Genomic DNA, 17,861 nt, shown 5'->3' with positions numbered 1-17,861 from the left:
AGCGCTATCATATCTGGTCTTATGCCACCGGATATAATGGCCTCTGAGTTAAGTAGAGTCTACTGTAAAACAAAAGCCATGAATAGGCGCCTAACTGCTGACGAGCGCAAAAAGGAGAGGAAGACAAGTCTCGAGGAGTGGCAAAAGCAATGGGACGCGGCAGACAAAGGAAGATGGACATATAGACTTATTAAGAATGTGCCGGCCTGGATTGACAGACAACACGGGGAGACAGATTTCTACTTAACGCAGTTCTTATCGGGCCATGGCTGTTTCAGGGAATACCTGCACAAATTTGGCCATGATGACCAAACACACTGTTCCTTCTGTGGAAATGCCGCAGAAAACGCAGAGCACATCTTTTTCTTCTGCACGAGGTATGCAGTGGAGAGAGAGACCATAGAAAAGCTAACAAATGAGAGGATAACGCCCGACAACATAGTTAGTCACATGCTGCGATCACAACTGGTGTGGGTTAAAATGAAAGAGTGGACTGTAATAGCGCTCCAAGAACTCAGAATAAAAGAAAGGCAGCGCAGAAGCATAAGACCAAATGAATAACCCTGGAGGTAGGTAGTGAAGAGGCAGTTATCGCCCAGCTTGGTCCTGCGAAGTAGTGCTTAATGGCGGTTCCGCAGGTCCGAATACAAGCTACAGCAGCCGGAGTTACAACACATTGTTGTTGTTATTGTTTAGTACGTAGGCATACTGTTTCGCAAGTCCAACATAGTGATTTAACACTGTCTGGGCGAAAGAGGTGTCCTCTAGCGAACAATATGAATCGTGCATGCTACCAGTCTCACAATGGCAGTATCTTACAACAATCATTTCAAATAGCATCATACATACTTACATATATGCGTAAGTTTTAGGTTTATTCGAGCGGAGGAATAAAAATGCCAATGATGTTGTTTCTATGACATTATATTTTATTCTCTGATGTTTCAAGTTATGTTCTGCTTATATAACTACTAAAGTGATTACAATTTTCTTAATCTATTTCTTTGTTTTGTTTATTTTCTTATGAAATACAATATTTGTAAAATGTAATCTTATTTTCTATTGAATGCAAACAAACATGACTGTGGGTTTACCCGATAATGTTTAAGTTATCATTATAGTCAAACATAAGGACCAAAACATGTTTGTATGCATTTGCATTATGAATACAATATTTGTAAAATGTAATCTTATTTTCTATTGAATGCAAACAAACATGACTGTGGGGTTTACCCGATAATGTTTGGGTTATCATTATAGTCAAACATAAGGACCAAAACATGTTTGTATACATTTGCATTATGTTCTTTATCTCTACTTGTTATCTTATATTTTTTGTAATGTTTACTTGTTTTTCTTTAATCTTTTATTTTGTCCAATTTATAGTATTTTGTTGTGTGGTGTCTGGTTGGGATGATAGTGTACACATAACTCCTCCCTCCCTTAATGGAAAACTCTCCTGAGTTTGAATAGTATCGTTTTTCATTTTTTTAATTTTACAAGATATTAAAATTATTATTATAATCACAATAATACTTAAAATTGATATTCCAATATGAGAGATATTTTTGTGATATTTTAATTCATTAATTTCTTTTAAATTTTCTTCGTTTTTAAATACAAGGTCGTTAATTGTAATTTTGTTAGTGAAATTGTGAGTATCATAGTTTGGATAATAGAATCTCTGATTGTATGAAATTTTAGTATTTGAGAATGTTTGGTATAGGGTCTTAATAGTGCAGTTATTATAATGAATCAATGTAGTGTTTTTCAACTTAATTTTTCTGTTGTCGCAGTTCTGGTTTAGTTCTATGCCATTTGCATTTTTTATTAAAATAGTTTCTTCATCAATTTGTAAAATTTCTGTAATGCTATTTTTGATAAGTTCACAATTTAATAAGTATATGCAATGTTTAGAAATTTGTAGTTCATTGAGTGTTTTAGCTTCTTCGAATTTATAAGTGACATTTTTGTATTCAAAAACATTTTCGATTTCTGCTGTTATTTCTTTACCTGCTGTGTTTGGTATAGGAATAATAGTTTTTAATTGTACCGATTGAAATTCTTTTGGGATTTTGACTACGAACATTAACAAATTTTCTTTATATTCCAAGGCGCATAATTTTATATATTGAAGTTTGTTGAGGTCTATGTTGTAATTATAAATTTCTTCATTTGTTAAAATGCTTGGGTGAAAATACCATTTTTTGCTGAAATAATGTTTTCCTGAATCTGGTTTACTGCGTCTTTGAGAATGTTTATCTTTATTGTTTGTTCATGAAGAATCAATATTTTGTCTGTTCTCTCTTGATACACTAAAGAATTATTTCTTTCGTCTTCAATAATTTGTTTTAATTTTGTAAACGTGTTCGAAAAGAAATTATTAATTTTTATTTGGTGGTCGAGAGCTGTAATTGAATTATGTAAATTTTCATCTACTTTCTTAAGGTGATTTTCAATATCTATTCTATCTCCATCATCCATCGTTCCAAATAGAAATTTATGTACAGAACCTATACCGTTAATTAACCCTCTCTTTTTTCTACTAACTTCTTTTCTTGGGATTAATGTTTTGATTTTACCTCTCAAGATTTCAATTTCATTAGATAGGGTGTAGTAATGTAAATGTGAATATGTTTGCGAGATTTTTGTTATATTATTTAGTATGTAAAGAATTTCGCGAGGGTCAATTATGTGAATTACGAGGTCAGATGATGTAACAATCTGTTTAGTGTTGGTGATAATTTCTGCGTATCCCTTGTCGGTATGTATTTCATGTACTTCCAGTTTGGCTGCATTGCTAATTATTACAATTGCTATCATCAATGTTATTTTGAAGATGTATTTGACGTTATAGTTTCGTAGTACAATCGCCTGATTGTAAAGGGTGTGGTACGACTCCTTTACTCCAAAATTCTTTATGAGTTCTTCTCTCATTTGCTGCCATGTTGGTGTAGGTCCCAAAGGCCGGATGACACTTGCTGCTTCTCCTTTAATTTTTGTTTTGACGTGTCGCTGCGTTACAAATTCCAACATTGATGGGTTGGGGTTGAATAAAGGAAGGATCATGTCAACTTCCCTGATGAATGATGATAAATCTCTGCCGTCAAAGTCCATGATTCTTGAAGCTTCCTTCAAAATTTGCGATCCTGTCATCTGAAGTGGTTGCTGCTCGCCTGGATTCATTGCTGATGTATCCTCTTTTATTACAACTGAACTTGTTGTTGTTGCTTTGTATGGTGCACTTCGCTCTTTCTGCGTCTTCTGTGTGTGGGGCATTAATCTTTAATCCCACTCTTCCTGGTAATGTTGATGGGCGGAATGAAGCTATTCTTCGCCTTCACAAATTGTAGTCCTCGGAGTCGCTCTCCGACGTTCCAGATAACTTGTGTAGAAACTTAAATTTCTTAAACTTGGCTATCTGTGCCGACCGACTTATATATTTGTATATATAAGAGATCTTTTTAAAATGGGAGCTAATCTTAAGATTTGCTTCCCGTTGCTAAAGCTTACGAAACTTAAAAACTTCAGTTTTTAGTATCGCTCAACTTTGCAGTTTGATCCTACCGACTGCGCCAGTTTTAGGTTTGTTCGAGCGGAGGAATAAAAATGCCAATGATGTTGTTTCTATGACATTATATTTTATTCTCTGATGTTTCAAGTTATGTTCTGCTTATATAACTACTAAAGTGATTACAATTTTCTTAATCTATTTCTTTGTTTTGTTTATTTTCTTATGAAATACAATATTTGTAAAATGTAATCTTATTTTCTATTGAATGCAAACAAACATGACTGTGGGGTTTACCCGATAATGTTTGGGTTATCATTATAGTCAAACATAAGGACCAAAACATGTTTGTATGCATTTGCATTATGAATACAATATTTGTAAAATGTAATCTTATTTTCTATTGAATGCAAACAAACATGACTGTGGGGTTTACCCGATAATGTTTGGGTTATCATTATAGTCAAACATAAGGACCAAAACATGTTTGTATACATTTGCATTATGTTCTTTATCTCTACTTGTTATCTTATATTTTTTGTAATGTTTACTTGTTTTTCTTTAATCTTTTATTTTGTCCAATTTATAGTATTTTGTTGTGTGGTGTCTGGTTGGGATGATAGTGTACACATAACTCGTACACATGTAACCCTAGAACACACACCCAGAAAATACCATGTAAACACACACCCGGGATACGTTTGTACCCGGGACCTTATTTTGCGGTTTTTTTAATGCTTATTCAACCAGTTTCTATGATTTTTTTTTTGAAATGTATATTTTAATATATAACAAGTATTTTGTCTTTTGTTTCATTCGAATATTCCTACTGGTTCCAGCGATATGGGCAAATAAAGTCAGGACATGCAACAGTGGATTTTTGTTTTTGTTGTTGTCCTGACAAATGCAAAACAAAATAATATAATTTGTAATAATATACTTGTTGAGTAACAACGAATACACATTTTGGTTTTTTTTTTGTTTTTTTTTATAACAATTTATACAATAATAAATTACAGCATAAATTAAAAAGCGACACTAGCTACTGGGCTTTCAGTCGTCCTTTTAGTTCTAAAATGTTAACTTTTAGCTCCGTAATATCGGAAAACAAAAATTTTAATTACATTAGATATATACTGTTATGCTATACTGTTCTAAGGAGGATGCCTAAATAAGCTAAATTTGATTAAGAATATTATTGCGTTTTAAGAAGTTATATACGTGCATAATGTTGTCATGGCTAGGTGTAGATAACGCTTTTGTTAAGTTAATGTTGCCGGTGCGGTCGGACTCCGTGATGTTCGGACATTGGGCAATCATGTGTTGTACTGTGTTGCTTCCACCACACAGAGGGCAGCAGAATGGATTACCTCTAGTTAAAAGATGAGAATGAGTAAATATTGTATGCCCCAGCCTAAGACGAATGTATGGCTTCAGAACATTTGCTGGCAAACTTGCTGGATAAGAAGGTGTAACTCTCTTTGGGTTTGGTTTGCAGTAGTGATGACCTTGGATTGCCCAATCAGCTAAATCGACTTTAAGTCTTTCGTTTTTTATTGCGTTGGGCAGATCGGATTTGGTCAGACGGTTAAGAGTTAGTGCAGGAGACTTTATTACATTTTTGGCAGCGGTGTCAGCTCGTTCGTTTCCTAAGATTCCGACATGACCAGGGATCCACATTAGCTTAATTTTGTTTGGTACTGCGATTAATGAGTTCCTAATGACCGGAGCGTATTCCTGTAGAACCCCCAAAGGTGATCTAGTTACTGATGCCCAAAGCATACTTAAATTATGGAGGGAACACTTCTCCAGCCTGCTAAATGGCAGTGAACGCACAACACCAGGAGAAGGAGAACCCGATTCCCCAATCGATGACGATGGAGCAGACGTTCCATTACCCGACCATGAAGAAGTTCGAATAGCAATTGCCTGCCTGAAGAACAACAAAGCGGCAGGGGCCGACGGATTGCCGGCCGAGCTATTCAAATACGGCGGCGAAGAATTGATAACTGATACTTCTTTGTAAAATATGGTCGGACGAAAGCATGCCCAACGATTGGAATTTAAGTGTGCTCTGCCCAATCCACAAAAAGGGAGACCCCACAATCTGCGCCAACTACCGTGGGATTAGCCTCCACAACATCGCATATAAGGTTCTATCGAGCGTATTGTGTGAAAGATTAAAGCCCACCGTCAACAAACTGATTGGACCTTATCAGTGTGGCTTTAGACCTGGAAAATCAACAACTGACCAGATATTCACCATGCGCCAAATCTTGGAAAAGACCCGTGAAAGGAGAATCGACACACACCACCTCTTCGTCGATTTCAAAGCTGCTTTCGGCAGCACGAAAAGGAACTGCCTCTATGCCGCGATGTCTGAATTTGGTATCCCCGCAAAACTAATACGGCTGTGTAAACTGACGTTGAGTAACACCAAAAGCTCCGTCAGGATCGGGAAGGACCTCTCCGAGCCGTTCGATACCAAACGAGGTTTCAGACAAGGCGATTCCTTATCGTGCGACTTTTTCAACCTGCTTCTGGAGAAAATAGTTCGAGCTGCAGAACTTAGTAGAGAAGGTACCATCTTCTATAAGAGTGTACAGCTGTTGGCGTATGCCGATGATATTGATATCATCGGCCTCAACACCCGCGCCGTTAGTTCTGCTTTCTCCAGGCTGGACAAGGAAGCACAGAAAATGGGTCTGGCAGTGAACGAGGGCAAGACGAAATATCTCCTGTCATCAAACAAACAGTCGTCGCATTCGCGACTTGGCTCTCACGTCATTGTTGACAGTCATAACTTTGAAGTCGTAGATAATTTCGTCTATCTTGGAACTAGCGTAAACACCACCAACAATGTCAGCCTGGAAATCCAACGCAGGATTGTTCTTGCCAAAAGGTGCTACTTCAGACTGAGTAGGCAATTGAGAAGCAAAGTCCTCTCTCGACAAACAAAAACCAAACTCTATAAGTCACTCATAATTCCCGTCCTACTGTATGGTGCAGAGTCTTGGACGATGTCAACAACGGATGAGTCGACGCTGCGAGTTTTCGAGAGAAAAGTTCTGCGAAAGATTTATGGTCCTTTGCGTGTTAGCCACGGCGAATACCGCATTCGATGGAACGTTGAGCTGTACGAGATATACGACGACATCGACATAGTTCAGCGAATTAAAAGACAGCGGCTACGCTGGCTAGGTCATGTTGTCCGGATGGACGAAAACACTCCAGCTCTGAAAATATTCGACGCAGTACCCGCCGGGGGAAGCAGAGGAAGAGGAAGACCTCCACTCCGTTGGAAGGACCAAGTGGAGAAGGACCTGGCTTCGCAGAATGTATATAGCTATGTTTGCATGAATGATACTTAATAATATTTAATCTAGATATTAAGGAACTTCTAATATAATTACAATGTTGCTTAAAGCAATATTTAGAGTCTACGATTAATCCTAGTATCTTTAAGCTATCTTTAGTATTAATTGTATGGTTTTCAACATTGAGTATAATGTTACACGGCGTCCTCTTTCGACATATCTGTAGCAGGTTGGTTTTTTCTAGTGAGAGGAGTACTCCCGAAGTTGTGGACCATGCTGCAATGTCGTTTAGAACATCTTTAAAAATGTTTTGCACAGCAGAGATATCGTTGGCTTTTGAGAAGATGAAGACATCATCTGCATAGATTTGATGCTCTATTTTCTTGTGCTTGGATAAAAGGTTGCTTAATTCATCGAATGCGATAACAAAAAGTAGGGCGGAAAGGGGTGAACCTTGAGGAGTGCCGTTTGATAAATTGCGCGTTGGTGAGAGGAAACCATTAACTGTCACTGATAGTTTCCTGTTAGTAAGAAAAGATTTAATGAGATTTAAAATCTTGGGGCCAACCTTCCATTTTTGTAGTTGTTTTAATATAACGTGCATTCCTATGCGATCAAATGCCTTTTGGAAATATAACGACAACAACGATACGTGATTTTTGCTAGACAAAGCAGTGGTCACAAAATTATCGAATAAAAGTAAAGTGTCCAGGGTACCATGACCTTTCTTGTAAGCAACTTGACGGGGGCTAATTAAGTTGTTTCTTCTAGCGAACCACGCCAGACGAGTTCCAATGATCCTTTCGAAGACTTTCCCGAGACAACTCAAAAGAGAGATAGGACGATAACTGTTGACATCAGTTGATGATTTTCCGGGTTTTAGTATCGGGATTATGTTTGATGTTTTCCAGAATTGTGGATAAACAGCGGTGTCAAAGATGTTATTATACAGTTCAACTAGACGTATCTTAATTGAAATCGGGAGGTTTTCCATTATTGGGTGAGATATTTTATCTAACCCAGGCGTTTTCCCTTTTACTGAGGAAAGAACATACTTAAATTCAGAAAGCGAGATTCTCGATTCTAACATTTTTGCAGTTGAGGAAAGGTCATATGTTGTATCAGTGAAGCTGTCTGGAATTGATGCTTTGCTATTACGAAATTGAAAGCTAAAGTGTTCATCAGAACTCGCGGCAGAGAAGTGGTTTGCAAAGAAATTCGAAATTTGTTCAGACATAATTAGCGGTTCAACAAGAGTGTTGATCCGTGGGATATACGAATTTTTAGTACCACCTGTCAATAAATTTATTTCATTCCAGATTTTTTTGGGGGAGGAAGCAGGATTGATATTCGCTGTGAACTTTTGGAAGCAGAGTCGTTTCGCTTCTTTAGCCATGCGTCGAAAATTAGCGTTCCATCTCTTGTACTCTATTAAGTTTTCAAGCGTTTGACGACGTTTGTATTCGTGTCATGCCTGTTGCTTCTTTGATCTAAGAGACGCTAGATTGGCGTTCCACCATGGTACATTGCGCTCGGATTTTCTACCATTTGTATGTGGTGTAGACAGATTTGCTGCGGAGCGAATAATTTTTTGAATAAGAGCAGCTTCTCTATTATTGTTATTAGCCTCTTCACATAGATCTGAAAATTTACGCCAGTCAGCGAAGTCAGTTTTAAATATGAATTTTGGTTTGAATTTGGAACGATATCGCTGCGGGTTGATTTTGCAGATAATTGGATAGTGATCGGTCCCGTGTAAGTCGCTTGACAAACTCCAACTGCAATTTGGGGCAATGGATGCTGAGCAAAAGGTGAGGTCAAGATACGAGAATGTGCCATGAATTTAAAAGTGGGTTGCACTACCATCGTTAAGGCAAATGAGGTCGGAAGTGAGCAAAGCATCTTCAATGTGTTTTCCTCTTGTGTTTTCTTTTGGAGATCTCCATATTGAACTCCAAGCATTAAAATCACCTGCGAGTATAACAGGTGATGAGACTTGTTGCAGAAAGTATAATATGTCTGCGTTTGAAAAGGTTTGTGTCGGCCGTATGTAGGCGCAAACTATATTACTTTTAAAACCTAAATCAACCTCGATGGCAATAGCAGATATTGAGGATTGAAACATTATTCTTTTAAAAGGCAAGCCTTTTTTAACCAACACTGCGAAACCTTGATTACTTGAGGTTATGTTTGACATAGAAAATGCCTGAATAGCGCTTCGGGTAACTGCATTCGCATTGTAAGGTAAATGCGTTTCATTTAGTAGAATTACTGAGAGTGAGTGGGATTGCACCAAGAGCTGAAGCTCATGGAAATTGTTGTAGAAGCCATTCATGTTCCATTGTAAAATGGAAAACATGATTGTGAGAAAAGAAATAAAGGTTTAGCTTGGAAATATGATTTGTGTTTTGAGTTATTTTCGTTTGTTGAGTTATTTGTCAAAATGAAACATGGCCTCGTCGTCTTCTGAGGACATAAGAGAATCGCCTCCATGAGAAAGACAGATATTGTTTGAGTTATAAACTGTGTGACTTGTGTTGTTGGTGTTCGAGAGGTAAGTTGAGAAGTTTATAGGTGAGTTTGAGTTTGAGTCAGAAATTGTTTTACTTGTTGGTTGATAGTGAGTTTTTTGTTGTTGCATGAGAGCGTGATAACTTTGCTCAAGTTCTTTAGAGTAGTCGGGTGCTAGGAGATCGTGTAAATTGGGATCGGGAAATTGAGAAGAGAGTTCTTCAACTATTGCGGTAGGTGTATTATGTATGTGAGTTTGTATATTGTTTTCTGATAATTGTTGTTCGTTTGAAGCATTTTCATAAGAAGTTGATTGCGAATTGGTAGGTATGGGAATTGGGGTTGAGTTAAAGTGCTGAGTTTCTTGCTTGCTATTTTGCTGATGAGAGACTGTCGCTGAGAAAGAAGGCGAGTTTTCGGGGAAAGAGACAGTTGAGTTATAAATTTTAATAGCTTGTTTTAATTGCTTGTATTTGCTTTGCTTGCATATATTTTGGACACTTGTTTGGAGAAGCTGCGTGATCAGCCTGGCAGTTGGCGCAGAAAGTGCGTGTGCATTTTTGAGGGTTGTGGGGAGGAAGACTACAAATATTACAAGCTGCTTTTCCTTTGCAGTGCTCTATGGTATGTCCAAGCAATTGACAATTTTTTGCAACGCATGGGATTTGGTATATATTGTCTGACGTTGACTCTACGCCAGGCAATATCAATTTGTCCAGGTAAGTTGAACAAATCGAAAGTAAGCAACACAACGTCATTTGGAGTAAATTGGTTGTTTTCAGCTTTCCTCTGAAATTTGAAAGCGGCAACTACACCTTGTGCACTTAGCTCGCTAACAATTTCGGTTTCACTTACAATGTGTAGGAAGGGGGCGAATACTGTACCTTTAGTGAAGTTCAGGTTGTCGTGATACTTAGCTTTGATGCTACAGATTCCTGGAAGTTGCTTTAAAGCAATGAAGCGATCGGCTACTTTTTTGTTGTTCACCAATAATAACATTTTACCATCACGGAGCTCACTCACTGAATTAATTTCGCTACTCACCGCGCGTATGGCTTTGTGTACAGCAAAGCAAGAAAATTGCGCAATTGATTTATTTGATTCGGTAGATTCGATTGTAATATATTTAGGGTCATTATTACTTCTATTGATTGAAGGTAGAGTTGGGAAATCAAATATATCAGTAATATCGATTTTTTGTTTAAGTCTTTTATCTTTTTTCTTTTTTATTCTGGAACTATCGGCAAGCAGAGCAAACCGATTCGTCCCAAGGGGGGTGGGCCCGCGGGCCATTGTTGCACAATGATAAGTTGGAATCGGCTAAGTAATTTATTCGCTTGAAACTGAAATATATTGTGAAACAATAAAATCAAAGCACGTGGATTACACCACAAGTAACTAAAGAACGAAATGCACACGGGAATGAGATAACCGCTCGCTCTGAGTGATAGTCGGAGACTGATTTTGGTTTTTATTTCATTGGAAATATTCTACCTGGTTCAAGAGATATGTGCAAAAAGGTCGCGAAGGTATGGGTACGTAGGTAGCATATACACTGCTATAACTGGTTTTTGTATTTTATATAGCTGCAAGGGTTGTTTTCACACGAGGTGTTGTTATAAACTGTCTGTTGATATTTTCATTATTGTTTTGGTGCTCAAAAGTGTAAGAAGTGAAAATATAAGTGAAAATAAATATAACTGAAACTATAAATAACTGGATACGAAATGACTTCAAAAAGAAACGAATATTTATCAAGTGCAGCATATAGAAGGTAAAAAATGTAAAATAAGCAACAATGTAAACATATACTAATTTTTTTTATTATGCAGGCTAACTGAGGAACAGCGAGAATCATATATACAATCTTTATTTGATGAAATTTGTGACGATGACGCTCCCTATGACTTTGACTCTGAAGATGAAGAAGAAATTCAAATCAATGACATTGAAATTGCTGATGACGATGCTGAAGTTTTGCAAAGTGCCGCAGAAGTATTACCTGATTATGCGGACTATGAGGATGATGAAGAAGACGATGAAGAAGAAGAAGTAGAAGAAAATAATGAATTACCTGCTAGTGCCGAAAAATTTGTTGCACGTGATGGTACTGAGTGGATGAAAGAACCAAATGTAAGTCGTCAGGTGCTCAGGCAAAATATTATAAGAGAACGTTCTGGACCAGCTGGATGCACTGAAATGTTGTCAATAGAGCAAACATTCAAATGTTTCATGAACGTTGAAATGGCTGATATAATTATGCGCCACACAAATAAGTTAGCAAAAGAAACTTATAATGCTTACAACAATGCGCATCCAAACACAACTCCTAAGTCATGGACGCCTGTGTCAATAACAGAGCTGTATGCATTTTTTGGCATACTAATTATGACTGGTGCAAACCATAGCAATGGAGAATATGTTCCAGATTTATGGAGCGTCAAAAACTATCCTTTATATCGCGCCACAATGGGAGTCAACCGTTTCTGTTCGATATTGCGGTTCCTAAGATTTGACGATAAAAACACTCGTGCAACACGCTTACTAACTGATAAAGCAGCACCGATCAGTGAGTTTTGGACGATGATGAACAATAATCTTGCTGCACATTACAAGCCCAGCTCATGCTTGACGATTGATGAACAATTATTTCCTTACCGTGGACGCACACGGTTTACGCAGTACATACCGTCAAAACTTGCTAAATATGGTGTCAAGGTTTGGTGGATTTGCGATGCCACAAATACATATCCACTGCATGGACAAATATATACTGGCCAAGCAGAAACTGGTAGGGAAGCGAACCAAGGCGAACGAGTGGTGAAGGATTTGTCTGCCAAATACCAAGAAAGTGGCCGAAACATTACAATGGACAATTTGTTTACGACCTTGCCAGTTGCAGAACTGCTTCTCAAGAAATGAAAAAGAACAAAAACAGGACAATTGGTTCAACGACATTTGGCTTCAAAAATAATGTGACAAAAAAAATAAAGCAGTAATTTTGCTTTCGACCATGCATAATGATGCTGAAATAGCTGACAGTGGGAAACCTGAAATAATTGAATATTATAATCGTACCAAAGGTGGTGTTGATCGAATGGACCAAATGTTTGCGGAATATCCAACACAAAGACAAACAAAACGATGGCCACTAGCGATGTTCTTCAACATGTTGGACATTACAGCTCTTGCAGAATGCATTAAGTCTCCCTGTCTTTACATTTAATACTAATGGAATTGCCTTAAATAAAAATGCAAAAACTTATTTTTTTCCTTTATTTCATTTCATTGTTCTTAAATTAAATTCCTAATAACGAAATCTTCTAAATTTTTTTGTAAGTTACTCAGAAACGCAAAATAATACCTGCTTCATTTAAATCATTAACCGCACCAAGAAAACTAGAAGAATTGGATTCTGTTGATCCTGATCCGGGTGTTGTGCTTTCTGATGAAAAAGATAAAATTTCAACGCGCTGCAATTTGTTTTGATTAGTTATTTTCATTTCATAATTACCACTCCTTGTTCTATTTGCCACTCCTTCAATCTCTGTTCAAAAATAATTTTGCGTCCCGAAAAGTTCTTTGGGGAATACTTCATTAATGTGGCTGCTCTACATAAACTTTAAACTTTCCTCCGTAATGTTGTGTTCTTAAAAAAACAACAAAAATTAATACAAAGTAAAAACGTTCGCGGCGCCTTTTTTCTTGTGAAATATATTCAAACATACATACATGCATATGTATAGTTAACAGTTAACTTTGGTAATGCTGCACAAAAATTTAATGTATGTATGTATGTACATCTGCATTTTCAAAAGGCACATGTTTGCACTTGTATCTATTTCACAATATTATTCTCACACTTACCTTTCAGTAAATCGTACAAATCTATTAAATCAAATAATTCCAATATTTTGTACACTTTGTCCACTTCGAAAACAATTTCCATATTTGTATTTGACATATTTTATAGCACATAAAGAAATTCCATCACTCACTTGTCACTGTTCAATAAAATATGATTATCGCTGCTTTATTTTGAGAGAATTCATGTCTGCTTGCATTAGAGTAAAGAGAAACAATCCATGTATGCTTGAACTTAAAATAAGGAAGCATGACCTTATATCAAAGTTTGAGTTAAGTAAATAGTCGGTTCGCATAAGGTTGAGTCATCCTTGAATTGAATAAATTTTTACTTGTTGAAAGTTTCAGTAAATATTGTCCTTAAACCAAGTAAAATTGAACTTCTTTCACTTATAAAGTCTAAAAATGACTTGTTTTCAGTACAATTTTACTAAAATATAGGAAAATGCCATGAACTTAAAATAAGACATCGATTTTCTTATTTTAAGTACGATCGTCCTAAAATTGAAGGGTACGACTTACTCAAATTAAAAGAACTTTACATACTTTGAGTAAATTTTACTATATTTAAGTATATTTTGAGCTTTTTAAAACAAGGGCGCACTTTCCTTAATTCTAATCTGTCCATTATTTTCAGTGAGCGTAAGCAGATCCTGCGCAGCTTGGCTGAAGCATTGTGTATTCCCATTATTGAAGCCAGAGCCATAAATCGTCAAGTGACGCGAAATTTTTCGACTAAAATTGCTATTGAAGCATATTTCAACCGACCGGTGGAATCAATGGTGTCAACAGCAGCATCAACATCTGCCGCAGCGCGCACGCCAAAACCTGTGTCCGGATCTTGCTATTTATGTTACGCACAAGAGGAAAAACGCCGTAGAAAAACCAGAAAGCTGTGCGCCAAATGTAAGCAGCCAATGTGTCTTGAACATTCGGTCACATCAACAAATTGCTCTATTTGCCATGATTTTCCTTAGATATAAGATGCATTTTTATAATTTTTATAATAAAAGTCAATAATATAATGTGTGAAATTAATATTTTTAATTTTTCAAATAAAAAAATAATATAAAAATGTTTTTTTTGATTATTATGAGGATTTTTACTATTGGGGTACAAACGTTTACGTATATAATGTGTTTGGAAGGCTGTAGCTCCTGAACCAATGGTCCGAGCTGATTCAAATTTTGAATTTGAACTCAAATCTAATAAGTAAGTTAGTAATAAGTACCTAATAATAATCCTAGATCCGAGTTAGAGGTATAGCGGTTCAAAAGTTACAACACTTCAAAGTTGAAAGTGGATACATTTGTACCCGGGTGTGTGTTCTAGGGCTAAATACATATGTGCGTATAACATTCCCACACAAATAATTCATACGTAAGATACATACTTATATGCGTGCACATGTAGATATGCTACCCGCAAAAATTACGAATATTGTTCTACAAAAACAACAATGGTTTCAAATAGCATCAGCGGCGTCATAAGCCAATAGGATTGGCAGCCAAATAGTCGATGACCAAATTTGTAGAAAAACTCATAACAACAAGACTTTCATTCATGAACGCAAGCGGACTTTCAACAGGCAAATTTGCTTCATTCATAAAAACAGACACCATCACATATTCCTGAACATGCCTTTGCCTATAAGCGCCTTTTCGCGACGATGCACATAGGAGCATCTACCCTCAAAAACCGGACAAAATTGGAAATTACAAATTTCAGCGATGGTACTTGGATGGTACTCGATTGATTTTTTTTGGTACCTAAATAACCGTTCTACAATGAACCGATTAAATGAATGAACTTCAGGCCGCTATATTGCCACACAAATAGTCGGAACATAGATTTCGTTCAGAACGCACGTGCTTATTCGCGAAACTCTCCATTGTTCTCGAAATTGCAAGTTGTTTTTTTATTGCGTGAACGGAGTTGTTGAAAATATTTTTTATAGATTCAGGACAACATGGTATGCATTTAATATTAATGATATAAAAATTAATTTAGTTAATGTATTATTATGCTTTTTTCCGGAAAACAATGAATCATTAAAAAAACTATTTTTTTTTTAATTTTTTAGAAATTAGTGTTTTTGTTATAGTGTTGGGCGAGGTCGAGCTATGAATTATTGTTCCTAGTAAACTACAGGATTTCGACTTAACATATAAGCTTAAACATTTTTCCCGTCCTCTCCCCTTTAAAAAAAGCGCGTTGAAAAAACTTGGTCAGTTGCATAAAATGAGTACTGCTTTATTTATTTTTTTTAATTAAATACTGAAATCCTGCTTAATTATTATATACGGGTGGTATATAGATGGTATAAGGGGGCTCTATCGGAACCGGTTTGAAAATTGGACAATGGGCGTGGTCTCTTCACCTTCTGGTGAAATCCCATATCTCGGGACCCGACTGACCGATTTCGACAAAATTTGGAACGTACTTCCCATATAACACAAATTAAAATTCCATTTGATTCTTTCACTTTCCAGTACACAAATAAAGAATTAATTAATATAACAGAATAAAATTTTGCGGTAATAATTCCTCTAAAGTAAGCCACCTTTTGACCAATAATTATCTAAATCCAACCAAAACTGTTCAAGCTCCTAGGTACCGAATATGTGAACCCGATACCAATAGTTGACTTTTGACCGAAAATATCGTTCCATGTGTTAGATATGAAATTGAAATTCACACAGAATCCTTTTCTGCCAATAGCATTTCATTGTGTCAAAAATAGGTTGAATCGGGTCAATACTTTTCTGAGCCCCCATAAACCTAATATTAAGATTTTAGAACTTCTAGGTTACTTTATGTTGGATATATCCGCCAATATTTGAGTCAAGTCTCAATGAAAATTGCAGAACATATTTTATTCATAACAGTGTATCTTTGCGCCTAAAGTAGAGGCAATTGCGCGAAAACTTGACCCCTCTAACACATCCCCCTATTACTATATTTAATCATGCATTTTTTTTTATTAATTTTCATTCATAAAATCACTTTAAATAATTTTGTTCGGTTTTTGAGACCAAATGCTTCTATGTGCCATGGCAAAAGCTAAAAATCATAAATTGAACAATTTCTGATATTTGTATGAGAAGGAAAAATAGAATAAAATTGACAACATAGTTTATTTGTGGATTTTCAAGTCAAGAAATGTATCGAAGAAAATATTCAATATTACTCTGATTTGTGTGTACAGTGGATCCCGGTTAAGTAGTACTCCGCTTAAATGAAAATCATCCCTCTTGACTGCCTATATCTTGCTGCAGGGAAGCAGTGGAAATTGGCCATCGTTCGTTTGTGTTTTCGGCACAGCTCGGATTTTCTACCAACAACACAATGTTTTGACGCTTTGTCGTCGCGTCAGTCTTTCGACACATTGACTGTTTGACAAAATCTGAGCTTCGGCCATTGGTTGTCCGGGACAACGGTGATCTCGCATGAAAAATATGTGTACATTAGGGTGGTTAAAAGATTTTTTTTTTTCGTTTGGTACTTTGAAAAATAGGTTCCTAGACACCTCTAAGTAAGCCTCTCCAAAAATCTATTCATAATAATTTTTTTTCATTGAGTTATAAAATTAATAAGAAATAAAGAATTTTTCCAAAAATAGTCAAATTTCAACCGTTAATATCTTTTAATCGGTTGGGTTTACGAAAAAATCATAAGAGACCATATTTTAGAGCATTCAATTTCCTACAAAACCTAATTAACAAGATATTTTTGCAAGTAGTTGGAAGCGAGATATAAATTTTTCTATCTGATAATAAGAAAAAATAGAAATCCGTTAGGCGGAGGACCTTCCCGTTACAATTAAAAACTCATATTTGGAGAGGCAAGTACCATTAGAAATTTTTTTGTTGGTACTGGTTCACTGTGCCATATTAAAAAAAAGCGTGCGTTTAGACTCTGCCATAGTATCTAAAAAAGGAAAAAAGTCAGTAACTTGCAAATACTTGCAGCCAATTTTAGGACAAGACATATTTTAACAAATTATACAAACATTGAATCGAATCCACCAAACTTATTTTCTACGGAACATTGGATTTCACATATAAAAACACTTTGATATAGGACAATTTCCCTTTCCATTGTAAAGATCAAAAACATATATAAACAGACCACAATTACTTTTTTTTTTATTTAACACATACCAAATAATAATAATTAAGTCACAAATCTTATTAAAAAATTTTATATTTAAGTTTTTCAGTTCAACAAAAATTGCACTTAAAAATAGGTAAATAGTAATTATTGCTCTTGCTAAAACATGTGTTAAATTTGAAAGCTCACAGATATGCGAATATTTGGAACAAAACAAAAACGAAAACAGAAAAGACCCCCTTAGGAAATAAATTTTCAATAAAACAAACAAAATTTGGAGAATTCTGAATTTAAAAATTTCGCTAAAGTGCCGCTAGATTGACCATTTCTCCCACTGTGCATCGTGAACCTTCTCTATAAATATACGTTCTCTGTTATTATTATTATGGAATATATGGGCGATACGCAGTCTATATGTAGCAGGCTAACTCGGTCGAGATGAAGGAGTTTCACCACTGCCAGCTCGGCAGGAGAAATTTTAACATTTTCGCGGGAACAGAGCTGAGCGTGGAATAAAAATTATGCTCAAAACTATCCCTGCCAAC

General features: G+C 36.1%; 1 protein-coding gene across 1 annotated transcript; it reads left to right on the top strand.

Moving 5' to 3' along the window:
* Nucleotides 1-11,066: 11,066 nt before the first annotated feature.
* LOC120780814 (piggyBac transposable element-derived protein 3-like) lies at nt 11,067-12,261 on the top strand. Its single transcript, XM_040113060.1, has 2 exons — nt 11,067-11,113; nt 11,172-12,261. Exons 1-2 carry the CDS (start codon nt 11,067-11,069, stop codon nt 12,259-12,261), a joined length of 1,137 nt encoding a protein of 378 aa, XP_039968994.1.
* Nucleotides 12,262-17,861: the final 5,600 nt, after the last annotated feature.

The sequence above is a fragment of the Bactrocera tryoni genome, unplaced genomic scaffold, assembly GCF_016617805.1.
Source record: "Bactrocera tryoni isolate S06 unplaced genomic scaffold, CSIRO_BtryS06_freeze2 scaffold_25, whole genome shotgun sequence".
NCBI lineage: Eukaryota > Metazoa > Arthropoda > Insecta > Diptera > Tephritidae > Bactrocera > Bactrocera tryoni.
Note: the sequence above shows the minus strand (reverse complement) of the source record. Positions and strands in the feature narration are given on the sequence as shown.

Bases quoted from the DNA above. Each gene is read 5' to 3' on its own strand.
- LOC120780814 (XM_040113060.1), top strand. From the start codon at position 11,067: ATGACTTCAAAAAGAAACGAATATTTATCAAGTGCAGCATATAGAAG. The intron at 11,114-11,171 runs GTAAAAAATGTA...TTTATTATGCAG, and splicing joins TCAAGTGCAGCATATAGAAG to GCTAACTGAGGAACAGCGAG.